This window comes from Hippoglossus stenolepis, chromosome 9, assembly GCF_022539355.2.
Source record: "Hippoglossus stenolepis isolate QCI-W04-F060 chromosome 9, HSTE1.2, whole genome shotgun sequence".
NCBI lineage: Eukaryota > Metazoa > Chordata > Actinopteri > Pleuronectiformes > Pleuronectidae > Hippoglossus > Hippoglossus stenolepis.
Genome location: NC_061491.1, coordinates 285,393 through 313,239, shown reverse-complemented (window position 1 = coordinate 313,239; position 27,847 = coordinate 285,393). Strand labels below are relative to the sequence as shown.

General features: G+C 40.2%; 2 protein-coding genes across 4 annotated transcripts in view; one reads left to right on the top strand and one right to left on the bottom strand.

The window, feature by feature from the left end:
• Positions 1–25,312, top strand: part of apba1a (amyloid beta (A4) precursor protein-binding, family A, member 1a) — a 57,467-nt gene extending 32,155 nt beyond the window's left edge. Inside the window, exons 3-12 of one of the 2 annotated variants that reach the window (XM_035166580.2) lie at positions 12,463–12,561; positions 13,532–13,571; positions 14,493–14,638; positions 17,583–17,669; positions 18,649–18,834; positions 19,010–19,189; positions 19,539–19,751; positions 20,156–20,275; positions 20,388–20,528; positions 21,066–25,312. In XM_035166580.2, coding sequence (XP_035022471.1) covers positions 12,463–12,561; positions 13,532–13,571; positions 14,493–14,638; positions 17,583–17,669; positions 18,649–18,834; positions 19,010–19,189; positions 19,539–19,751; positions 20,156–20,275; positions 20,388–20,528; positions 21,066–21,137 — 1,284 coding nt within the window. In that variant the 3' untranslated portion in view covers positions 21,138–25,312. Of the gene's footprint in view, positions 1–12,462; positions 12,562–13,531; positions 13,572–14,465; positions 14,639–17,582; positions 17,670–18,648; positions 18,835–19,009; positions 19,190–19,538; positions 19,752–20,155; positions 20,276–20,387; positions 20,529–21,065 lie in introns of both variants that reach the window. The other variant, XM_035166579.2, reaches the window with a different exon arrangement.
• zfr (zinc finger RNA binding protein) overlaps positions 1–27,847 on the bottom strand; it is a 1,162,720-nt gene that overhangs the window by 865,702 nt on the left and 269,171 nt on the right. The window lies entirely within an intron of this gene.

Genomic DNA, 27,847 nt, shown 5'->3' with positions numbered 1-27,847 from the left:
TTGGACTTTGACTTCTGTCTATCACTTATGTCACCAAAATCCTCCGAGCCTGTTTCACAAGACTGTTTTTCCCAAAACTCTGACTCTCATAGGTTTGTTTCACAGGTATGTAGTGAGCAATCCTTTATGTTATATTTTCATAATTTACTTAATGGTATTTTTTCAAGCTCAATGTATTTGAACATGAATATCTGAGCTCTTGAAAATGTGATTCTCAATGGTCCTTTATGACAAGCAGACAACAGATCTCTGCTATCTGGTGCTATTTTTATATATTATATTTTATTTATTAAAGTGATCTTAGTTTAATGTAATCCTGCCCCAACTCATGCACATTTTGCATTTCTTCAGAAAGAAACTGACACGCATTTAAAGTTTGAATTGTTTACCTGTTGGAAGGTGACTCTCCGTGTACTCTCGCAAATACAGCATATAACACTATGCACAACCGGCCTGTTACGTCTTCAGTAACCAGACTTGAACTCGGCCGAGCTCGCTGCTCCTGCGATAATACCAATAGTCCAATCACAGAACAGAATCAAACTGTAGCACTCAGTGATTTTACTGGATCAGTTTCAAATTCAAACAAACCCAAGGATATTTTTCTTTTAATCTCATACTGTGCCAAGCAGGCACATTTTTTGTCATTGTCCTAATATTCATGGACCGAAGTGTGAATCTCTCAGTCATCTGTCCACAATATAAAAAAAATAGTTAGCCATTATGGACAGTTTGCAACAAAATGGATTTTGTAAGGCTGTAAATAATAGTTCAATAAACATAATTGAATTTGTAAAATGTTATAAAGTTTGTTTCTGTAATAGATTTTTGTATTACAGGTTTTATGTGTTAAAACCATTTAGACAATGGTTTAGTGTTTTTCTATTTACAATTTTTTAATGCCTTGATTTTACAGAATTTCACTGTTAATTTAAACAGACATTTTTAACAGTGAAGTTTATAAAATTTCTCTTGACTCAACAACTATCAAAAGTGTAGGATTTTAAAGGGAGTCTGGTGATATTGTGGTAGACAATCATCTGCTACTTAAACGAGAGCACAAACACGTTATTTGCATCACAGAGAAGCAAATGGTGATCAGACAACGTGTTTCATGTGTACTTACAGGACGGCAGGTGTGTATACGATCCTTCATTGTGGCCCAGGACACATTGCTGAATGTGGTCTGAGCGATCGGATTTCAATTTGAAAGCCTTCTATGTATCATGTTGCACTATTTATTTATTTACCTATATTAACAACACCTTATATGTAGTACTATTTTTTTATTTAACTATATAAATAACAATGTATAAAATCAAGGAATGAGAAAGTATCATAAATTCAATTGAAAACTGTTTATTATTGGCAGGGCAACAGCTGCCTAACTTTAGCTTAACTGTCCTGCAGAATCAATAAAATACTGTGCATGTGCAACTCTCAACAGAGAAGAGAAGAGAGACGCCTCACTCGTTACCTTTTTCCACCATCAGTTCCTGGAAAAATGGAATAAGTAGTCATCAAATGTTAGACTAAAAAAGTATTTACTGAAAAAAATGATTTCCTTCTCAATTCCTTCTCATCTCTGTTGAGAGTTGCACTTCATGAGTGACAGCTGTTTGTTTGGCCTCATCTGAGCGGCTCCTCAGCGGCTATATTGTTTTTCTTTATTTTCATCACAAGTTTGGGCAAATTGAGAATAGGCTCTCAAATCAGAATTTTACCAATAAGCAAGATACCCCATAGGATTCTGTAAGTGAGATAGTGACAAATAATCAATTTATTCAAGTTTTGTGGGTGCCAGGGGGATATTTCATCTCCTGATAACTCTTGACAGATCATAATTACCTCCTTTGAATTTACATCGAACGTCGTTCTAAGCGCCTGATCCCATTCAGCCGTAAGGTTTGTCCCACTGCTTTGCAATTTAGGCTATGGCAGTCTGACTATTCTTCTGGCGCTAGTCGTGCGCATAGCCCTCCAACAGATTTAGAATATTGCCGGCGTCATGTAATGCCGTAATCCTCGGAACTGAACTCTCTCTTTCATGGTGGTTAATCAAATTATTGTTCTTGCTTAGAAATCCCTATAATGTGTTACTTGTCTCCACTTCCCCTCCCCTCCTGTTGTCAATCCCCTCCCTCCCCCTAATGATTTATTCAATAATGGCGAGCTAGAGAAACATGAAGGTAAAAACTGGTTAAATAATTCAGTGAGGATCCAGTAACAGAGTGACTTTCCTGCTGACATCACAGTGCACAGAAAATACCTGAAGCCTGTTTTTTTTATATAATTCTGCTGCTGTTAACTTATTATTTAGAATCACGTGACCACAATTTACCCTATTATTTTGATTTGTAAAGATGACATTAATGTCAGTGTCATCTGAGCAATTTCAGGCCAACAAACAGTCCCAGGCTGTTGATTTTATGATGTATCCTGATATCCCAGTGTCACCTGAGCAGTGGACTCTGCAGACAGCACTGTTGCATTTATTATGTGCAGCCACTCTCTGTGCTAGTTCACTTTGGACACTTGTTGAGCTTCAACTAGGTTTGTCCAGTTATTGAAAGCCATGGAAAACTTTTGGATGTTTCAAGTGGAAAAGCTTGAGGAGGAACGAAATAAACAGAAGATGCCGACTGACCAACATGATAGAGATGAGGTGTGGACAGTTTGAAGAGTTTGTAATGATTTTTATATTGCTGTGTTGGTGACTTATGTTTGTAGAAGTGGTTGTATTGTTTGTCTCAAGAGTGAGTGATCCTGGTAGCTAACATTATATTGCCATCTTTTGGAAATCAAGAATTAAATGTCTGTTATAATGATTTGTTTATCGAAATATCTCAAATACAAATTACTACAATTAATTTAAAGCATTTATAATGAAGTTGGACTTTCAATTTATATTATATATATCATATCCTATTTGCATCTGCATTACTTTTACTTTTGCATTAATATTTTAATATTGTAACTGGTGCAGCTATTTTCCCTTTTATGAAGTCATTTGGAGCTGATTACACCTTTTGGAATATAGGCTACTTCCAAATATGGTTTAATAACTGCTAAGCATTGGGCACCTTTTTGCATGTGACTAATTACTGAATGATGTTCATGAGAAAGTGAGAAAATCATTCGTTGCTATCAGTTCTATTAATCATATCTCTAATAGTACTGTGAGTCAACAAGAGTTAGTATTATTTGCATCGATATGTTTTGAGAAATGATCCGCCCCTAAAGAAAAGGCAACACTTTATTTTTAGTCCCATTATTGATCAATTATAAGATGCCCCTCCTGATCTCATCAAGGTTGAAAGGGGGTGTGGCTGCATAGTATAGGCAAGGCAGGCAAGCAGGCAGGTGAATACCTGAGGCAGGCAGAGGAATCAGGGATCAGCAGATGGAAAAACAGACTGAAAGAGACTGAGTTGAGCCAATACAGATGACAGACCATGACAGTACCCCCCCTTAATGACCACCTTCAGGGGGTCTACCAGGCTTGTCTGGATGGCGCTAGTAAAAGTCTGTTAATAGAGGTGGTCCGGAATGTGGGATCAAGACACCCAGCTCCATTCCTCCTAGACTCCCAGTCAACCAGGTATTGGAATCCCTGGCCGCTCCTCTGCACCTGCCTACACAGCCGCTGGACAGTGTAGGCAGGATGATCATCGATGAACTGGAGGGTCGGAGGGGTGACAGCCGGAGGGCTTAGCTGGCTGTCAGAGACGGGCTTAATTTGTGATACATAGAAGGAAAGATGTATTTTCATATAACTAGGTAACTTAAGTTTAACAACTGACGGGTTAATGATCTTCTCTATAACATATGGTCCAATACATCTCGGTACGTTTTTTTTTATCTGGAAGAAAGTTTGAAAGGAATAGAGGAGAGAAATAATTCCCTGAAGGCGAAACACATTGTGCACCAATAGGTCAGTGGTCTCTGAAGCAGAGGGCAACTTTAGGAGAGTGACAAAATGTACAGCCTTGGAAAATCTGTCTATGATGGTCATGATTACTTACTTACTTACTATAACCTGTAACCAGTAACGAAGTCCAGAGTGATGTGGGAACAGGGGCAGCCAGGCACTGGGAGCGAACTCAGTAATTTGGGTGAAGGAATGTGCGAGGCCTTTGGCAGAGATATGTGTCAGTCACCATAGTAGGCCACCATTTTCAGGAGGTCCACAGTCCGAGAAACCCCCAGGTGGCAGGCAAACTTTGAGGGAACCTGAGGGGGCACAGAGTCTGGAACAAAAAGGCAGTTAGGTGGACCATTACCTGGGTCTGGTTTCTTTCACCACAAACTCAATCTTCCAGGTGACACAGGCAACAACATAGGATGCAAGCAAGATTGTGTGTGGGCCTCGTCGGACCTGAATTGATGGGACAGAGTGTCTAATTCTTATAATTGTTCGGCCCCCTCGAGCCAGTGTCTCCACTTATCCAATGCTAGTTTGACTGCTATAGCAGTTCCCTGTTGCCCATGTCGTAATTCCTCTCTGTGGAGAGTCAGCGGGTGTGGTAAATGGTTTGTATTTATATAGCGCTTTTCTAGTCTTGATGACCACTCAAAGTGCTTTACATTACAGTTTGCCATTCACCCATTCACACACACATTCATACAGTGCATCTGTTAGCAGCACTTTTTTGTGCGTATACACACCTGCCATTCAGCATCTTGCCCAAGGACACTTCGGCATGCAGACAGGGAAGACTGGGGATGAACCGCTGACCTTCTGGTTGGAGGACGAACGCTCTACCACTTAGCCACAGCAGCCAGAAGAAGGCACTGGGATGGAGCTTATGGTCCAAATGTTGAGAATCTGCCACTGCTTGCACTTTGGATGGGTCAGTGTGCATCTGCCCCTCCGCCAATGTATACCCTAGAAAGGATACTGAATCGATGTGGAACTCACACAGCAAAATGTGACAGACATGTCTCGGGTGCTCCACCTCAAAAATCAGAATGTCGTCTAAAATGCAATCTATAGGTGTATCAAATGCCATCTTCCATTTGTCTCCCTACCTGATGCGAACAAGCATAAGCATTCCAGAGGTCGAGTTTTAAAAAAAACAGTCGGCCCTTTTAGGGGTTTGAAGACCGAACTAATTAATGCTAGTGGGCATTTGTTTTAACAAATACATCGGAGTCCTCGCAAGTCAATACATGGGCGAGACTGCTGCTCAAGCACAGGGGTCGAAGGCCATTGTAGCTTGAGGAGCAAAGACAGGGAACCAGAAGTGGGTCTCAGGCAGAAGGCAGTGGGACGACAAGGAGCAAGCATCGGCCATGCTGCCGACAAGGTCCCAGGGACAGGAACAGGCGCCCACGATGTTTCTTAAATAATAAAAACATGATTGCACAAACTTCTTAATGCAGGGTTCAAAGCGTCAGTTTTGGTCGAAGACCAACCCCAGATTTCTGGCTATGGACTGATTAAATTATGCTCGTTCACCAAGGTTTTCCGTGATTTCATTTATGCTAGAGGTGGGACCAAAGACCTTTACTTCGGATATGGAGAAAATGTTTTGCCATCCTATGTTTCATTTCAGCGAGGCACTTGTGGAGAGTTGCAATGTTTGATTGGTCATTAGGACTGATAGGAATATAGAGCTTTGTGTCATCATCACAATATATTTGCGGATGGTGGCCAAGCCGGAGGAAAGGGATGGAAAATAGAACGGGACCTGGGATTGAACGCTTGGGGACACAATACTGCATGTTTGAGGGGAATGAGACTGAGCCGGTCATAGCGAGTAAGAAACTTTGGTGAAAGGTAGGATCTGAACCAGTTTAAGGACATAAAGGTTTTTCGACAGGTCTGTCAGTGGCAGAGAGGCAGCACGGGTCTTGGTACAGGCACACCAAGGGAAAAGGTCAGTCTATGTCTATTATGCCATTGATTTTCGCACATTAGCTGCTAATTGTTCCTGGAATGTGGAGGCTCAGTATGATGCCTTTTTTATTGGACTTTTTAAAACAATAAAGGATGAAATCGTTACCCGCAAAATACCTTCTGCACTCGACTATATTGCCATTCGCATAAATACCAGGCTAAAACAAAGACAGAAGGAGAGGCTAGCCAGGCACCCTCAGTTTTCCCCACACAGATCACCAGTAGCAGAGCTCATGTCCCGAGCCCATGCAGGTGGACCAGACCCAATTGTGACCTGCGGAACGACGAAAAACGCTGTTTACTGCGGCCAGCTGTGACTAGGGTTGTCTGGATTAATCGATTTTACGATAACCGCCGCTTCATAACGCCACGGTTTCATAACCGTAAGAATTGTAAAACCTACGATATCTAAATGGTGTCCTGCCTCTTGCGAGTCATTTAATTTGGGTGTGCGGTGAAATCTCTCAGGAGTGACGTTTTGTGTGTGTGCGAGCCACTGAAGCCTCAGTTGAGAAGAGGGAACTGACTTAACAACAACACACCCTCTCTCCCTCTCTTCCTACCAACCATTATAAATGTAGCCGAGAGTTTAATTCACCTATATTGAGAGGTAATAGAACAATAAGGACACAAAGAATGTGTGCTTGAACCAGGATAATATGTCAGTTTTTTCACAACTTGTCAAGACGTCGATCCCAAAAGAGAACAGCTTCCGTCCGTGACCCTTCACAATTAAAGTCCAAAACAAGTACACTGGTTATGATGACAGGAAACACAATTTCACTGAACAACCTTCCACAATAAGGCAACTAAATAAAATAGATTACATAAATTACTTTTAAATAGCCAAACCTTACACTATAAAAACTAACTGGACAAAGATGATGATAATAATACATGTTTTTTTGTTCATTAGCTATATTATTAGCTATATATTTCTTGTTGTGTATCTTTTTCCTTCTTTAGTATCAATAATCGTGAAACCGTGATATTTCATATCGTGACACCCCATTGCTTACTATTAAAAGGCAACACTGCGGACAATCCCCTGTCCTTCATTGAGATGTTTGAGGCTAAGGCGGTGGCGTACATCTGGTGTGTGGCGGAGTGGTGTGCATCTGTCTGCTTTCCTTGTTGTCGGGGAAAGCTCAGACAGTGGAGCTCGGCCTGCTGGCTTCCTCCTGGGGAAAAGTCAAGGACATTAAAAGAGCAGTCCTCGATCGGCTTTGTTGCTCCCGAGAGGATCACCATCGCAGGTTACGGTCCACCAAGCTGGGACCCACCGGCCTTCCTTTCGTCTATGGACAACAACAGAGGGATGCTGCGATGCCACTGCCACCTATGCCACCTATGCCACCTATGAACCAGGCAGCCGCTATCCACCGTGGACCACGTGCCATCCAGCCCAGGAGTCAGGGACAAGAGGGACAGCTGCGACCTACCCCAGCCCACATACACAAACTGGGCTCCAGCTACCTCCTCCCCTCAGTCCCGCAATAACCCCCAGTCTGTTTTTTCTTTGCCTCTAGCTACTGCTGGTGCTGCTCCTGACCAACAGGGGGTTAGAGTCAAAAATGGGCATAGGTAAGTAATAATAAGTAACATGCAATACCTCTCCACACTTAGGGGGAATCAGTCTGTCACTGAAGGAGCTGCTAAGTGCTGTGTTGGTGTCCTGCAAAGGGTGGGCTGGTTGTCAGATAAGACAGCGTCGCCATCATCCTCCTCTGTCCCACCACCTCCACTGGGTCAAATGGGGAACCCCTGACTGAGCTGGCCCTACTAATCAGTCTATCCAGTCTCTTTCTGTCAGCAGTTGAAATGCTGCTGCCCCAGCCGACCACTCCAAAGAAGATGGCTGATGCCACCACAGAGTCATAAAAGGTCTCCAGGAGCACACCCTGCACTCCAAAAGACCTCAGTCTCCTGAGCAGATAGAGTTTGCTCTGGCCCTTCTTAAAGAATGCACTGGCATGATCAGTCCAGTCCAGTTTGTTGTTCAGGTGAACACCCAGGTACTTTGATTTTCCCGCGTTGATCTGGAGGCAGATCTGCTGGCATCAGTCCACAAAGTCCTGAATCAGCCCTCTGTATTCCCTGTCGACCTCATCTGTGATTAGGTTTATCGCAGAGTCATCAGAGAACTTCTGCTGGTGACAGGAGGGTGAGTTGTAGATGAAGTCTGCAGTGTAGAGGGTGAAGAGAAACAGAACCAGAACTGTCCCCGTACTGCAGAAATCCGTGTCTGATACACAGTCCCGGGTCCTCACATACTGGGGTCGGTTGGTCAGGTAGTCCAATATACAGGATGTGTGGTGGAGGTCCACTCCAGCGTGCTCCAGTTTGTCCCAGAAGTACCGGTCGAATAGTGTTTAAAGCACTGGAGAAATCAAAGAACATGATCCTCACAGTTCTCCCCGGCATCTCCAGGTGAGAAAGATCTCTGTGTTGAAGGTAGATGTAAGCGTCATCCACCCTGACGCCAGGCTGATAGGCAAACTGTAGCAGGTCCATCGATGGTCTCACCATGGGGTGGAGGTGGTTGAGGACGAGCTGCTCCAGGGTTTTCATCAGCAGGGATTTTAGTGCCAACGGCCTGTAGCTGCTGAGGTCTTTCGGGTGTGGAGTCTTTTGCCCCGGCACCACGCAGCAGGTCGTCCATCGCATGCCGGGTCAGCTACGCTTACTCTTATTTGGTAGAGATCTTACATTCCCCATGAAGACGGATGGGAGGATGGGTTTGTAGCGTCACCCCCTCGCATGATGCTGGGCTCCAGCACGGCTCCCGTCTCCTTCTCCTCAGATCGCTGGGTACGTTGGGTCTTTCCTCGGGCAGCACTGCTGTGTTACAGAGCCCTAACAGCTGATCCTTACCGTGAACAATAGGGCTATGGCTCCACACAGGATCTCCAGACACGATTGAGTGGATTCTGGATGTACGCAGTCCATCATCCACCAAAACCTGGTTAGACTAGGGCTTTGGTGGAGGCAGCATGGGTGGATATTAGATGTGTACTTGGGGATGTTCACATTCATAATTTAGTGGGGCAGTGTGTTGGGGTGCGTTCACAACCTGCAGGGACATTCGATATGCATGCGTGAGTCGTGACACTCAGACAGGAGAGGAATTTACCCAGCTGTTGGTTCCAAAAAGCCATTGGGAAATGGTTTTCCAGGCGGCTCACTTCAACCCGACGGCTGGTCACGTGTTACAACAAAACACTTAACCGGATAATGGCTCGATTCTATTTCCCAGCATTTGAGGAGATGTACAGTGTTGGTGTGCATCTTGTCCGAAACCTTTCCTAAAGTGCCATTGCCCCCATTACCACTTATTGAGGTTCCATTTGAGCATATTGGCATGGACCTCATCAGCAGTGCAGCTGCGCACGAAATCAGCTAAAAGTGTGGATCAGGCGCTGTTTCAGGTCATCTCCCAAGTTGGGAACCCAATAGAGATCCTAACTGAACAGGGCACCTCATTTATCAAGCAATCAATCAATCAATCAATCAATCAATCAATCAATCAAATTTTACTTTTATAGCCCATATTCACAAATAAACAATTTGTCTCATAAGGCTTTAACAAGGTGTGACATCCTCTGCCCTTAACCCTCAACAAGAGTGAGGAAAAACTAAAAAAAAAAAACTTTTAACAGGGTAAAAAGAAGGTAGAAACCTCAGAGAGAGCCACATGTGAGGATCCCTCTCCTATTGACGGACAGAAGTGCAATAGATGCCACGTGTAACGGAGAACATCCGAAAGATAAGAGTATTTGCAGCATTGATTAGAATAAACACTTTGTAGCATTTATGTCACGTACACTCAGGGAACTTCGGGGTTATTGGGCTGCAAGTCGATTCGGACCAGTGTGTACCATCCTCAGACAATTTTATGGGTGTCTGAATAAGACTCTGAAGTCGTTGATTCATAATTTTGCGCATAAGGACAACCGTAATTATGATAGGTGGCTAGACCCTCTGTTGTCTGCAGTGCGAGAGATTCCCCAGGCCTCCACAGGATTTTCTCCCTTTGAACTGCTGTTTGACAGGGAAACCACGAGGGGTGTTGGACCTGCTTAAAGAAACGGACCTCACCCGTAAAGGCACCTCAGAGAGAGACAGACTGCAGAACGAGTCTTGGGCATTAAGACGCACGGTGGTGCTGGGTTGGTGAATTGTGTTTAGTCACAATAAATTTTGTTTATGCAGTGTTTTAATTTCATTGTTGCAGAAGAATCAGTGCCCCATTTATCCATTAAAATAACCATGTATTCTGCAGGTTTTTATAAAGATCAGCTCTAAGTGTGAGAGAAAGAGAAAAACGAAAGGAGGAGCAGAGTCTCTTGTTGCCCAGCGGGGGACCCCCAGATACTGTAAAGTCTAGCAATCAATCAATCAATAAAATTGTATTTGTATAGTCCAGGGGTCGGCAACCTGCGGCTCTTCAGCCCCTCTGCAGTGGCTCTGTACAGTGTTGTGCATGTCGCGCATATTTTTCACGAACGGTGAACTTAACGAATCAGTTTTCATATGATGAACGTGAACGTGAGTGAACGTCACGTTCACGTTCATTTTTTTAATCATCATCGTATCAGGCCATCATGAAATACCAGGAGCGGGCGAATGTGTGTGCGTGTGCGTGTGCGTGTGCGTGTGTGTGAGTGTGCTCCCAGATAGCGCACACACACACAGGCCCCGCACCCCCACCCCCACTCACTTGCTCAGAGCGACACACAGTGAGATCAGAGCTCGTTCACGTGAAGCAGCCGGTCAGTGACTTACCGGCTGCTTCTTAACAGTGGAAACAGTGAAAACACTGAGTTTCTCTGGTCACAGCTGCTCAGGGATCAGCGCCGCAGCTTCTTGATCAGAGCAGAAGCTGCAGTTGGTTTGTACTGAACTTCAGTTTCTGTGTCCGCCTCCAGTCTGACCTGCTCTCACTTTTTGTTTTAATATTTCGTCAACTAAAATATGCGTCACATCATATTACCCGACGGCTGATTGCTGTACGTGGCTGAGGGAAAAAACAGAAGAGATGACAGCACACTGAAACGGACTTTAGTCATAATTGAATACAAACTGGCCTTTTTTTTATGTTTACTCTTTTTAAGCTATTAGGCTGCAGCTATATGTTTTATTTATTTCAGAGGGCTACTTCTTATTTTATACATTTCCCACAAATATAGGGAGAACTCAAATAGGCCTGCATAGTTCTGTGTATAATTTATTTCAAAGTAGGCCTATGCCAGTGTATTTTCTTCTCCTCTTCATAAGAGTTTGGTGTTTTCCTTTGTTGTAACAGGTAAAAATAGCAATAAAATGTCAACAGTTTTCTTTATTGTCATTTTATAATTTCATAAATGCAATATATATATATATATATATATATATATATATATATAACATTATAATCTGTGTTATCAAATATGTTTTGCGGCTCCAGACACATTTTATTTGGAGGAAGAGGGGGCAAAATGGCTCTTTTGATAGTGAAGGTTGCCTACCCCTGGTATAGTCCATATTCACAAATCACAATTAGTCTCATAGGGCTTTAACAAGGTGTGGCATCCTCTGCCCTTAACCCTCAACAAGAGTAAGGAAAAACTACTAAGAAAAAACTTTTAACAGGGTAAAAAGAACGTAAAAAAACTCAGAGAGAGCCACGTGTGAGGGATCCCTCTCCCAGGACGGACAGAAGTGCAATAGATGCCACATGTAATGGAGAACAGAGATCAGAAAAATAAGAGTATTTATAGCATTGGTTAGAATAAACAGTTTGTAGCATAATGGAAGGTAAATTAATTGATGAATTTTTGTCAGTAATGGTATACCTGCTAGCTTTATTAATTTAATAGCAACTTATTGACAGTGGGAATACAATGAGAAGAGAAGAGGGTGCTGGTGGGGCTGGAGCAAGATTTGGACAGGTGGAAGTTTGATTTCTTCTACTCTGAAGATTCCTGAGCTATGCCCATTATGAGGAATAAAATGGACGACAGACTGGATTTGTTTTTCACGAATTAAATAGAAATAAGTAACCTGACCCAAACAGCCTGAAAAAGTCTGTGACAGATGATGACAGTTTTGCATGCTTATTCAGAATGTCTTTGATACATCTTAGTTCTTCTGCTGTGAAGGGATCTAGAATTAAGTGAAAAACCGGGGCAAACTGACTGAGGGTCTGCATATTTGCAATTGCTGGAGATGTGGAGACTTTGGCAATGGGGGTATGAAGGAACACGTTCACTGTAATATTGCACAATGGCATGGCTGGGAGCAATGTAGGTTTCTTCTTCGTCTGTCTGTATGTTTACCAACAAAATAGCTCAAAAACGAATAAACAGATTTCAATGTCACTTTATGCTCACTGGAACACATATTTCTGTGTAATGCTCATACAGTTTACATCCCTCACAAAAGTTTGTTCCAAGCATTTTAGTACTGATTGACCATTTAGCATTTAGATTACAAGCTTGATTCCAGCCAATTTTACTTCCAGTCTTTTAATTCACAAAATATTCAGCTTTTTGTTCATTCTCCATATTCTCTCCCTTCAGTCTCCTGGTTCAAGCGCACCCTCTCCTCCAGGAGCAGAGTCATCCCACAGACATTTGCTGCAGGATGACAGTGTTGAAATTTCTCCTATCAGTAAAGAGGTGTGTTGAACATTTTCACAAGAAGGTATCTCAAAAGAAGTCGAAAATAACATCACTCATTCTCACCTCATTGCACTGGTTAAAATAGTATTGCTTGTATTGAAATGTCACAACCACACAACCTCTGGGATTTTATGCTTTGTGTAGGGCTTCCAAGGCATAGTTATCTATGCATATATAGATGCAGACTTTGCAGCTTCAGGCTATAGATAAAGACAGGTGAGCTTACCAGTGGTGTATTCTTTTCGGAGCTGACCTTAACGGTCGGCTGGGCAGCTCGCTCTTTGTATTCACTCAGCATTGTTACACCAATGACAGTTCTTTATAACATCAAAACGCAAAACACATTTTGTGATACGAGGGGTTCATCCATCTCCAATACCCCTCTCACAATTTTCTCTCATGCGTCCCCCAGCTGGTCTCATCCCCTGAGATGAGGCGGACACACCTCTTTTTCAAAACTTCCCTGTCGTATGTGACAAGGTTAGCCCACTCCCTGGTCTGTCAGCCAATAAGGAAACTGTGTTCAGTGACATAAATCACTAAATGGCCTTGCACCACTTTACTTATCAGACCTCTTCACCCCTTTTAACCCTGCTCATAATCTTCGTCTGCTAACCAGCTGTTACTCTAAGACTAGAGACAAAGGGAGGTAAGGCATTTACTGTTAGGGCTCCACAGATGTTTAACAACCTCCCTCTGGCAATCGGACAAGCCACCTCAGTGTCTTTTGAAAACACATTTTTATAAAATGGCCTTTAACGTTAGATATTTTTTTGTTGCTTTATTTTATAGTTTTTTAGTATTTGTTTTAACCAGGGATCTGTTTGTTATATTGCTTTATTTTATCCATCCTTTAGCATTAACTTGGTTAAATTTCTTCTTCCGATATTCTCAGTCCTTTCTCTCATTGTCAAGTTGAAAGAATGTTTGACAAAACCCTAACATGCTACTCTCTTTTTATTCATAGTCCAGAAGAAGCCTTGCTTCCTTCCCCACATATGTAGAGGGTGAGTGTTTCATCTTCTGGTGTAGAGGTTTTCAAACTATGAGGGGATAGTTGAATAAATTATATGGAGGAAAAACATCAGCAGTGGCTTTGACACAGTGTATTAATGAGAAAAAACATACATAAGCTCAACAGCATGAACTTTGGTTATCCACCCTGGTGAAATTATGGTTGGAAATATTGCTGAAATATTGAAAGAAATCAGAGGATTCCTTTTGGAAACTTTGCTCATGAAGGAGAAAAACAACTAGATAAGATGTACTGTATGTACTGTATCAGTAAACTGTTACACACTCAGCAGTAATATAGACAATTATGTGTTTGTAGAGGACATCAATGTTGCACAAGATTTATATATATCTTTATATGACAAGGATTGTATTAGATTGTGATAGGAAATTATTACGAGAAGCCTCGGATAATAAAGGGGCTATGAAATGCCTGAGAAAATCAGAATAGGCCCACCGAAATGAATTACAAGACATTTCAAAAAAGGTTGACAATGATAATGAGGCAAGCTCAGAATGAATGTTTAAGGAAATGAAAAGTAACATTGTTAACATGGAATTCCTAACATTGTGATATAGTAGATACAAAAATATTTTCTAAATGTTTAAACTTATTTCTCAAAACCTTTTGATGTTGTATGACACACAATTCAATGTGGGATGCTGACTTTTTTATTAAAGGAAAGGAAAGAAAAAAACATCTGGTCATTAGATGTTTTAACTACAATAACTTTAGTTATTTTTAACTATAGTTTTTACTGCGGTTTTACTGTAGTTGGGAAAACAAAAAGAAGTCTTGCAGCGAGCCTACCTGAACCAAGGCCAATGCCCAATCTCACCATGTTATAGAAAGAGGAAGAAATTTCTTGATCTGCCTTTTTATCCAGATCCGCTTCAAATACTTGTCCCTCCAGTTCCAGGCCCATGTGACCCAGAGGACCTGATTGATGGAATCATCTTTGCAGCCAACTACCTTGGCTCCACTCAGCTGCTCTCGGATAAAACATCATCCAAGAACGTCCGCATGATGCAGGCACAGGAGGCCGTCAGCCGCATCAAGGTGAAAACAAAGATAGTACACACTCAGACACCCTCATGTAGTGTATGCCCATGCTGGTCTGAATTTTAAGCTTTCACACTCAAGTTTCCACGTGTATTTTTACTAACCACAGTCTTGTCTGCATCAAGCTGAGTCACACTGCTGCATTTTGATTTTGAAGTGGTTCTTCAGCTCTCTATTTATCACCTGATATTCCATTATTTATTTACCTTACTATAAATGTAGCATATCCCCCGAAAGATGGTCAAGACTTTTAACTGATGTTTTCAGGTTTATTTGAAGCTTCCCAAAACAACACCGTAAGAGCTTCTGCCTCTTCAGAGGGTCCCTAAAACATAAAACTTTCCCTTTGTGAAGTTACAGATTCATAACAGGAAGTCCGCCTCTCTACCGGACCTTTATTTTCAAAATAAAAGCATGTAATACAAAAACGGAAAAGAGATTGTCTGACCTTAAAGCGAGCAAATATTTCACAATAAAATAACACTTCAACAAAAATAAATATAACATAAATTGGGTTATTTACAATAAGTATTTTCTATCAGGTCAAAGATTGAAAGAAAAAGAGAAAGTTAAATACATAATAGTTTCTATGGGTTGGGGGGGGGTGGGGGTAGAAGTGAAGCTACCTAGGAGAAACAGAGACAAGCGTGAGTATAAAAATAAAACAGGAATTGACATAGAACATGCAGCAGGAAATGGTGAGTGTTTGTGTGTGTAACCATGACTCCATAGAAAAGAAGCTCCTCAAACTGCTCTTTCCACCACCCAATGCTGTTACCAGTGTGGGTCAACAGCTCCCCTGCCAGACTGGGCCAAGCCTTGTTTTCCTTTCCTGAGTTACCTAATGGCTTGTCAAAACTTTTTTGAGGCCAACTGAAAGTCCTTCTCTATGGCTTCCCCAATCTTGCCCCACACCCAAGCTTTTGCTTCCACAACTGCAGAAGCCCTCTTGTCCTCCTATAAATTATTTCGTTAATTCAATCAAAAGTAAACCGGAGAGGAGAATTACTCATAATAATACTCAAATGAGCATAGGAAGAGGGTTTGCAATGATTTGTAAATCTGACTTATGAATCTATCCTACACCTAAAGGTTGTTATGGCTCATTTGAAAGCCCCATTAGTGTCCAAATTGTTAATATAAAAATATTATCATATTTAGTTGTATTAATATTATAAATTACAAAATAAACCCACTCACTGTTTTAATCACACTCTTGATCTTGTTCAGACATGTGGCATCGAAATTAAATATTTTATAATATTGTCTCTCAACGCATCCTGCTAAAATTCAGAATAAAGTTCAAAATCCTGCTCCCAATATGTAAAAGCCATTAATAATCAAACCCCATCATAGGACCCTATTACCCCAACAGATCACTTTGCTCCCTAAATACATGCTCACTTCCTACAGTCTGTAAGAGTAAAATGGTAGGTAAATCCTCTAGCTACCAAGCTCCTATTCTGTGGAACCAGCTCAAAGTTTGGATGCAGGCGGCATCAGAGAAAACCCTGTGTGGAAATCAAGTTTGACGCGAGAGTAACAGTCTGGCCCCGGCAGGAAGTGAAAGCTGAAGTACGTCACACTACATTGTGCAAGTAGTGAATAGAGCTTATAGTTAAAGATGGTATAGGTGAGCCCTGAGCCATCTCTTAGGTATACTGCTATAGACATAGACTTATGGAGGAACTCTCATCATGCAATGAGCACTCTCGCTCTCTCTCAAAACAAATCTAAAAAATGAGTCATTCATTTGAGATGACTAATGAAATAGTAATTAAAATTTTTGAGCTGAATACAAATTCACTGGTATTAGCTGTAATAGGAGTTGTAATAGTTACTTCTGCAGCTTTGTTTGCTATGTCTAGGTGTGGAAGCCGCGCTGCTCTTCTTTCACTACAGTTTAAATGTTAACCTTTCGAAAATGTCACAAACATAAATATTTGCTACACTTCCTGTAGCCTATCTGTTTAAAAATAAAAGCACTCCAACCGTTCTGTTGACTGTATCCATTAATTTGTTTTTAAAGGGGTTTTATTGTGAAAGATTTGCAGGAGCGGAAGATGCCAGGCTTCATACTGTATAGTACTGGTATTTGTTTGAGTACACAAGACTACTTATATACAAGGAAATAGAGTAGTCATACCAGAAACCTCAGAAAGGCTGTAGTTATATTAAAAGTTAACGTTAAAAAATTCAGGTGGTGGGTAGTAGTCTAGCTCACTCACTCTCTCGCACTTTTTTATCTCCCTTTCTCTCTATCACACACTCACACATTTGTGGCCACTTTCAAGGTAAACCCTATGTAAAAACATTGCACTGGCAGTAACAGCTCCACTGCAGAACACAGCTGGACCACAGCCAATGCGACACGAAGCAGTACATCGGCGCAGCCATTACACAGCACAACCACAGCTAGTGTGACTCAGGCATCAAAGAATAACTTTGGGTTATCAGATCTTAAAGGTTATTTCAATTCCCAGCTGCTTGATCTTTGCAGATGTTTTCTTGCCATGGTTTTGCTGGTTGTAATGAAAAAGTCACTTACCTCTAATTTTGAACATTTGTTTATTCAGGAATATAAGCTCACTAACATTATGGCCTTATTATGGTAAATGGTTTTGTATTTATATAGCGTTTTTCTAATCTTGATGACCACTCAAAGCTCTTTACAGTACAGTTTTACATTCACACACACACATTCATACAGTGCATCTATTAGCAGCACTTTCTTGTTCTATGAGGGGCAATTCGGGGTTCAGCATCTTGCCCAAGGACACTTCGGCATGCAGATGGGGAAGACTGGGGATCGAACTGCCGACCTTCAGGTTGGAGGACGACCGCTTTACCCCTCAGCCACAGCCGCCCTTTTGTCTTCCTTTTGTTTTGAGTATCTGTGTGTAATATTGTTTTGTGAATTTATCTTGGTACATGTGTGCAGGTCCCTCAGGATGTGCCTCAGCCCATGACAGAGGTGGACCTCTTCATTTCTACCCAGAGAATCAAAGTGCTCAATGCTGACTCCCAGGTACTCACTCTGACTGAAGCACAACACATATCTTTTCTGTAATGTCTTTTCTCACTACCTCATCCATATAATTAATAATGCTTCTAATTAGTTTAGGAAGTGCATGCTTTCTGGTCAGGAAATGAAGCAGGACATACCACTAAAAAACGAAAATGTCTAAACAGAAAAAAAAATGTCATCGATTTGAGTCTGAAGTCCGTGCTCTCCCCTTGAAATAAATATCGCATGAGAGATTAAGAAGGTGTGTTGATAGATACATATCAATAATTCAATTAAATTGTATTTGTATAGCGCCAAACCTGAAGGCACTTTACATAGTAAGACCTTACAAAATTATAGAGAAACCCTACAGTTCCCACAACAAACAACACTGACAAATGTGGAGAGAGAAAAAAACTCCCTCTGGAAGAAACCTCAAGCAGAACCAGACTCAATGTGGGCGACCAAGAGAAGAGAGGGGTGGGGGGTGAAGGGGAGAGACCAAGAACAGTGGTGTAACCATTAGGGCGTCATGATATATCGAAAATGTATCGTCATCGCGATATAAAAATGGGCAATATACTGTATATGTACCGCAAAAGACAGCTTAAACTGCGGTAAATGGTGTTCCATGCGCCATGCATTCATGCTCTGCATGTTAATATATTTGGCCAATCAGATGAAAGCTCAGTTTGACTTGACGCAGTTGACCGGCGCACAGCGCGAATAATAGATACACAGAGAGGAGCAGTAAATTACTATACAGTCCTCAAGTATGACTTTTGTATTACTTGCACTACTTCCAGCTTCGAAATGACTCTGTCACTCACACAGCTTTATGGTGTTTGTACGTCATCCTAACTTCAACTATAGCTTGCAGCAATCACACGCATTGTCTTCCAGGAAATGCAAGATCTAGATTGATATGTTCTCTCACTAACTTTGGTTTCATCCTCAATTTTTGCTGATATGAGGCCTGTTATGGCTGTTTGACTTCCAGGAGACGATGATGGACCACCCTTTGCGGACCATCTCCTACATTGCTGACATTGGCAACATTGTGGTTCTGATGGCCCGGCGCAGGATGCCTCAACCTGAATCTCAGGAGAATATGGAAGCCTCAGACCCAGGTCAAGAGAGCAAGCGCCAATACAAGATGATATGCCATGTGTTTGAGTCTGAGGATGTAAGTCCATCAACAAAGCTATATGATGTCTTTGCTTCTCAGCAGAGACCACATACAGTTTTTGTAATTTTGACAGTTTAATCAGCTGTGAAATGATCTACAATTTTTACACAAAGATTTAGCTAATGATAAGATAACATTAAGAAATTCTGAGCATATCCACCCTGTCCTCTAGGCCCAACTGATTGCACAATCCATTGGACAGGCCTTTAGTGTAGCTTACCAGGAATTCTTACGGGCTAATGATATTAACCCTGAGGACCTTAGCCAGAAGGAGTACAGTGACCTGCTCAACACTCAGGACATGTACAATGATGACCTTATCCACTTCTCCAAGTCTGAGAACTGCAAAGATGTAAGTAGGATATCTATTATTTAAACAAGTTCATACAGGTTCTTTAACCATAATTTGTTCTGACAATAGAAAATAAGTAAATGGTCATCTTCATTTACCATTGCTTCTGGTTCATAAAGTTGAACTGCTATCAACTATCAGATTCCAAAGGCTTTGCTATGTTTGCAACGGTAAATCACATTTTTATGAATGCAACCCTGTACATAAAACAATAACCACTACATATATCACTAGACTCTTTTATAATATCTAATGTTTTTCTCATGATAATGTGAAATTGTAGTATCCAAAGTATGCAGCAATGTTACATTTGTTGTTTCTGCTTGTGGCCTGCCTGCTGTGAGCTCAGGTGTTCATAGAGAAAGCTAAAGGGGATATTCTGGGTGTGGTCATTGTGGAGAGTGGGTGGGGCTCCATCCTACCTACTGTCATCATTGCCAACATAATGCATGCTGGGCCGGCTGAGAGGTCTGGCAGACTGAACATAGGAGACCAGATCATGTCAATCAATGGAACCAGTCTGGTGGGACTGCCATTGTCCACCTGTCAGAGCATCATAAAGGTATGTGTATGAGGATTTTATTAATAATGGTGAAACGAAGACATTGATAATGAAGTAGTATAAGAACACAACAACATATGTTGCCTTTATTGTATTAACATAGAGACACTGACGGTTACCTGTATATTGTATATAGGTAACTAATATGCAGTTACCTGTATATGGTAAACACCTTAACCTCTTGGTCACTTAACACTACTGGCATTAAAATGAAGATCAAGAAGAAATTCAAAGATGAACCTGCAGTAAAGATAAAATCAGGTGTGATCTCATCAGTTGGTTATAATTAAAATATATGTGGAAAAACTTTCTTTTGAAAAGACTCCTAAAAGAGTTATCTGTTTTCCTTGTAGCAGTTAAGTGCAATGCCAGAAATTCTGATCCTGTATTTCAACTTTTTGTAGGGTCTAAAGAACCAGTCTCAGATCAAGCTCAACATAGTCAGATGTCCCCCAGTGACCACTGTTCTCATCAGACGTCCAGACCACCGCTACCAGCTGGGCTTTAGTGTCCAGAATGGCATTGTGTGTAGCACGTTTTTTATGTTAAATGATAGTTGTAGTTCTGTTACAGTACTTGATTGATATGACCCAATTTGATTTGTAATGTAAAAAAATTGATTTGTCCCTTTGACAGATTTGTAGCCTTATGCGTGGAGGCATTGCTGAACGAGGCGGGGTAAGAGTGGGTCACCGCATCATTGAAATCAACAGCCAGAGCGTGGTGGCCACGCCCCATGAAAAAATTGTCCACATCTTGTCCAATGCTGTAGGAGAGGTGAGGCATCACACAGAACATAGACATAGAAATCACTGTGATCTGGATCTTTTTACAGACTTGTTGAAGTTTGCAAGTAAAATGTTTTACCAAAGCCCTTTGACACTTACTAACTACTTGAAGCAACTTAGGGGAAATATTCAAAGTGGCACTTTCATGAATTTCTTCACTCTATGGTCATATGGTTGTTAGAGCTATTAGCAGTGAATAACACAGCTCTGTAGCTGACCAGAAGGAACGACATCAGATGTTTACTAAGTGGCTTTTACACTCGGTGCTAATGCCATTGCACCTAGTGTAAGCAGGGGCCTATACTACAAAGCAGGATTTGTGGTTATTGGGGTAACTTCAGGTTTAGTTCCGGGTTTTCAGTCCTACAAAACGTTCCCTTCCTATCGGTGTACATCACCATGGTAACTTATGCTGAACAGCTAACCTGCTTCGCAGCACGTTAAGTTGCAGATAAGAGATGGCACTTGATCTACTAGAAATAATATTGTGCTTTGTTCTGTTTGTAATTGTTTGTGACTGGCCCAGATCCACATGAAGACAATGCCTGCAGCCATGTACCGCCTGTTGACCGCGCAGGAGCAGCCTGTTTACATGTGACAAGACAAAGCCCTGACTTCACAAATGCTTCAAACTTCCTGCAATCAAGTCACTTCCCAAGTAAACCTCATCTGTTCAGCCAGGGCTCATCCTAACCCTTCCATCCACAGCCAATGCAGTGGATAGGAGTTTTTGTATGGATGGTTTTGCTGCTCAGCTTCATCTTCAAGAGGCAATTTAAAATATTCACTTTCTTAGTTTAACTAAAATTAAAACTAGTGGGATGTTTCCCAGCAATTATTTTAAAGCACCCATTTGAAATCGTAATCTCAATCTCTTTGAGTAAACATAAAACTGTACCTGTAATGGTCATTTTAAGCAATTGTTGTAGATTGATGAGTATTTTGGTCCTTGTTTTACTAGGTAAATGAGAACACAGTGGCATGAAGACATGCACATCCAACCCTGACCATCACACCCTATCTGTACTTCTACCATGCTGCTATTTCACTGGCAGAACACTGCCTGTTTACCTCCACCAAATTTCTCAGCACAACACAGAACCCTCCACAGTGAGAAGATCTGTGTTTTGCTGACAATTCTGTATGAACTCACTCCCTCTCCATCACATTCCACATTTGCTACATTTTTTAATAGTCAACTCTGCTCTCCATTTTGCACTTCACATTTCTAACAGTAAAGGTTTGTGACTCTACCGTAGTCGATTATTACAATGATTGTTGTGTTTTTGTCATTCCACTCGTTTCATTTATGTATTCTCTGCATATAGCTCCAGTAGTAGTTCTAGTCATCATGTAATAACCACAATTAACCTAAAACCATTCATACACCAGTGTAAGCATATATATATATATACATATATAAGATAGAGAAATGTTGTCTGAATGACCCCAGGCTGATAAATCCTTTATACTGTATATGAATATCCATTTTAATGCTACTCTGACATTAAATTGCACACAAACAGTACCAGGAGCTCTTGTTAACGTTCTTTTTTTGTGATAAACTGCAATAAACTCCTATATGTTTTACTTGGAAAGGGAGGGATTATGCCCTTTGTAAGGCTTTTAAATCGGTGTAGGAGATTAAGTTAAGTGTCACTGTCAATAACTTAGCTGTAAACGTCACATCAAAGCAGAACCTGGAAGTGTGAACGAAAACATTGAAACCTGTAAAATTGTGACAAATCTTTTTTGCATCAAAATGATACCTCCCTTTAAGGTTATTTGTGTAAGGAGAAAACATCAAATTTAAGGATAAGATCAGAGAACAGGGGGCCTTTTACCCAAATCTGATGAAATATATTGGGAAAAAATGATAAGGTCAAGGCTCTACTATGAATATCTTTGAAGGCCTGACTATCCCTGTAGTTGAGGTCAATAAAGGCCTTGGACACAATTTTAGAATTCACCCTAACAAACAACATTTACGCTCAGGTGCAGCACTTAACAAACCACAAAAGTACAGTAATACAAAACAGTGTAACCATTCTGTTAAATAAACCTCCCGCTAATGAAGTCTATTGTAAGAGACCTTTTCAGGGATCACCAAAGACCTTCTCCATTAACCTTTTTATATGTAGCTTATATGTAGCTTCATTTAACTTTTTGAATGGTTGAGAACGACTCTTTAATGTTTCTATAAAATGCAATAAATTGGAGTTATTAAATTCAAATGGGAAGACATAGCAGGATGAGAGGACCTTTTAAATGAATAAGACATATATTATCAGGATTATTGCATTGTTATGATGGTGGTCTTGGTCATGCAGTAGTTTAGTTGTTCCTCAACTGAAATACAAAAATTATGTATTCTGACAAATTTGTAGTTAGTCCATTCTTACTGAAGTGCTCTCAGTTGGAGGAGGTATATACTGACAGACACCCAGGAAGAGAGAAACAGGCAGCAGTTCAGCATTTGTTCCCCTTGAAAGTATTTCCTGTTCACCAATGCTCTACTGCTCTACCTCCTTCAGCAGCCATTTTTCTTTTCTTGCAATGGAAACTGTTCACAAATTCAATTCTTCATTGTGCAATGTGTTTTTGTGTTAGCTTTTTTTACAAACTTGAGACATAGTGGTAATATTTCTTGCAAACTATAAAATATACAATTCATTGCATTACTGCTGGCTAATTTGAAAATGCAATGCAATTTTCCATTTTACACAAAATGAGTTTGCAAAGACTCGGGTTAGATAATAAATCAGGATGCACACATCAACATTACTTTTGTCAGTACTAACATCACATGAGGCAAACTTGAATACAAAAGTAATGGGTTTTCCTGCCAGTCTATAAAACAAAAAAATGCTGTTGAAATTGAATATCTTTAATATGCACTTAGTTGTATATTATAACTACAGCAATTCTTTTCACCTTTTAGATTATTCCTTACATTCATGTAATGTGGGGGTCAGGGGGTCACGTATACTACTTCAGACATATAGTAAGTCAAGTCTGTGGCCAAAATTAAATATTTATATACAGCAATCCATGACTGATTGGTGTTTAGTCTATTAAGAACCTTTAATCTAAACCTATTAAAACGCTGATTGTCATTGGCTAACAAGGCAGTGTTCATGCCTCAAGCACTGCATATTTGATCAATTATGACCATAGACACACCACATTCAGGGTCAAAGGATTAATGAATGAGCTGCAGATGTGTCTGATGTTTAATACGATTTAAGTTTATTTAATTAATTATGTTAAAATTGATATTTGAAGTTCTTTGCATGCAGCCACAAACAAATACTACTGTCTTGCTTTCAAAACATTGATCATCTGATTGGTTGAATTTATTAGCTTATCAGAAAATGTAAATTTCATTAGTTTTTAAATGCAAAAATGTATTGCATTGCATATGCATATACTGAATCTTGTCTTATTGAAGGCTCAAATTATAAACAAAATAACACCCATTTACAATGAATCTACTTTAAATTTAAATATCGGTTTCAACTTGAATTGTTTTTTACCACTATGACTGACTATGAGGAGATTCTTTGAGCTTTTATTTTATGTAGCTATTACAGTTGGCGGATTGATAGTCAAACCTTTTAAAAAAAAACAATTTTAAATGATAAACCTTTTTTTAAAGGCCACTAAATCTGTGCACATCATTGAAGCTTATTTACTAGTGCTGGGCTTTTTATGATATTAAAACCAATACTGACAAGGAACAGAGGCAACACTCTGTCTGTGTGTGTCTGTGTGTGTGTGTGTGTGTGTGTGTGTGTGTGTGTGTGTGTGTGTGTGTGTGTGTGTGTGTGTGTGTGTGTGTGTGTGTGTGTGTGTGTGTGTGTGTGTGTGTGTGTGTGTGTGTGTGTGTGTGTGTGCGTGGTTTCCATATTCAATCAAAAACTATCTAACTACAATACACATATAGATTGACTTTATAGAAAATAATGTGACAGTATAATCCTCCATTGTTGTTTTTGTGTGTTTGAGTTGGCTAATAGGGAAGCTTCGGTCAATTGAAAGCAAAGATAAATCATATTCATTCATTCATATGTATATATATACATACACACATACAGTATAGATATGCAGTACATAACAGTATACAGCTACAGCACAAGATCATTTAAAGGAATAGTTCACCAAACTGTTTTTTAATTCACCCATTATCTACTCACCGCTATGCTGATGGAGGGGTGGGTGAAGTGTTTGAGTCTAACTTTAGAAGACTCAGGGGTAAACAGTGTTGCAGCCAAATGCAATAAAATTAGAGTAGATGGGGACCACCATTTCTTCAAATGTAAAAAAACAAAAGAAACAAAAACATTAAATGCCGCCATACTGTAGTGTCATCCAAGTGTCCATAAGCCCAGTCATTTAAGACCCCTCCATCGGCATAGTGGTGAGTAGATAATGAGTGAATTTAAAATTGTCCTTGACTATCCCTGTAAGGCGTGTGGGATATTTTCCCTTCCTGGCATGCATTGACACAGTGAAGGTAACCAAGATGGTGGCAGGCAGCATGGCTGGCATACATTCACATTTTCACTCAATTTGAATATAACTGAAATGTTCACTCTCAATGTGTTTAGACATAAAATAAATATCTAGGAAAAATGAACTTTTGCAGAGCAGCAGCAATGTTTAACTTATTTGCTAGCTTTTTTTCCTGTGGTGTTATAGCTGTTGGAGCTTCATACCTGTACCAGAGCTAGAATGTATTTACAAAAATAAAAGACTTGTTGAAAAACTGAACCCGAAAAACTTCTTTCACAAAACTCTCCAGATTTCCAGATTTCTGGGGGAAGTACGGTATCCAATAGTAGCTTCAGCTCCAGGAGGTGGCTTGGGTACTGAAATAGCATTTATTGCTATGGACTAGACAGCTCCAAAGGCTAGGGGTGTTGTTGGGACTTTAGTGGTTCCAAGACAATTACTATGCTTTTAGCTATGCCTGTAGCTGTGGTCAAAGCTGTGCTATTCCTAACAGCCATACACAACCTAAGACAGCTGTGATATAGTCTACAACCAAGCACATATTCAATCCAGTATCTCCAACCAATTAAAAAAAACAATCTTCAAAAATAGTGCCGAATAGTAAATTATTCTGTTTTCTTTTACATGAGATCTAATTAAATGTTTTAAACATCTGTACAATGTAACCAATAATTAAGGAAATACCAGAGCTCCCAATGTAACCCTAACAAAACAAATTATTTATTTCATTATAAATACAAATATATTGCAGATTAGCACACTGTAGTTGCACTACAAGTCATTATAGTGAATTAATTTCACTAAAACTAAATGCTTTTACATAAATACAACTGTACAGTGCACCTTGATATTTCACCTCACTGTTGTTTCACTAACCAAGATATGAATATTAAAATAGTAACATAGAACCTAGAGCTAGCACTTAGCGATAAGCACTAGCATGTAGCATTACAGAAATAGATTTTTTGTTTTTTTTAAGCATTAAAACAATGATACAACATGTGCCAAAGTTCATGTCAGCAGACTCTATAAAAGCTCTCTATATTATGGCCTCTGGAATTTCAATCAGCCATGGCAGTGAGAATGACCTAACACAGCATGCCTCCACAGAAATGCACAAGAAGGCCACGCTAACTAAAGGTGCTAGCAATTTTGATGCATTCTTCGTAGCATCTATTGCAGAAAATGGTAAAATCGTGCCATGTGAAGCCTTATGTGTACCATATAATCAAACATAGACTGATACAACAGCACATACTATTTTGTCAAGCTCAACAGTGCTTTAATTCATGACTTAAATGTTGTAAAGAGGATACACTTGAGAAGAATAAAAGCTGAGATGATAACTATGAATGTATTTTGGATGATCTATCCCAGCCTAAAGGTGAGCCAGTGTATTTTTCACTGATGCTTCAAACAAGGGACATGAAAAAAAATGTCCAGTTTGCAAGATATTTTCCTCTGTCTCTGGCGGGACCGAATCTTGAAGTGGACCAATTGCCCAGCCTATTGGTCAACTATATTCTGTGCCATTTGAATCTGCCAAATTAAAATTGATCTTCATCTGAATTATCTAATATCGATTCATAAAAAGGACAGATCGATCTTTTAACATAAACCTTTTCCTGTGCGTGACCTCATTGTTTACATAACAACACCAACATTTAGTGAGGCAGAGTGCTCACTCAAACACATGCACACTCACTCAGGTCCACGAGGGGAAATAAGTTTAGTTTTTGGTGCTGCCTTCAGGTGCTGTCATAAACCAAAATACTTTCTAATGCATGTTCTTGACAGTACTGACATTTTAATGACATAATATTGACTATTTCACACCATCCCCTTATCTAACCCTGAGGTTACAAGTCTGCTTGCCTAGCTGTCTCGGCTGGGTACATATTTAATGGTGTGTCATTTTCAGATAGTTTCTCAGATGTTTCCTAGAGAATGGTATAATTGGTTACTCATTATGGGTAAAATTTAAACTGTGTTTCATTGGAAATAATTAGAGAATGATTGACCCATAAAATAAAGTATAACAGTTTTATCAGTATCAGAAAATGTTAAATCATTAAATAAGACCGAGATACATTACAAAAACGTTGTCATGTACAGAGGTATTGAAAAAAAGCAAGCATACAGGTGCATCTCAATAAATTAGAATATCATGGAAAAGTTTGTTTATTTCAATAATTAAATTCAAAAAGTGAAACTCATATATTATATAGATTCATTACACACAGAGTGAAATATTGCAAGCATTTATTTCTTTTAATTTTGATGATTATGGCTTACAGCTAATGAAAACCCGAAAATTAGAATATTGTGAAAAAGTTGAATATTGTAGACTCACGATGTCCCACTCTAATCAGCTAATTAACTAAAAACACCTGCAAAGGTTTCCTGAGCCTTTAAATGGTCTCTAAGGCTGGTTCAGTAGGCTACACAATCATGGGGAAGACTGCTGACTTGACAGTTGTCCAGAAGACAGTCATTGACACCCTCCACAAGGAGGGTAAGCCACAAAAGGTCATTGCTAAAGACGCTGGCTGTTCACAGAGTGCTGTATCCAAGCATATTCATAGAAAGTTGAGTGGAAGGAAAAAGTGTGGTAGAAAAAGGTGCATAAGCAACAGGGATAACCGCAGCCTTGAGAGGATTGAGAAGCAACGGCCATTCAAGAGTTTTGGGGGAGATTCACAAGGAGTGGACTGAGGCTGGAGTCAGTGCATCAAGAGCCACCACACACAGACGTATCCAGGACATGGGCTACAACTGTTGCATTCCTCGTGT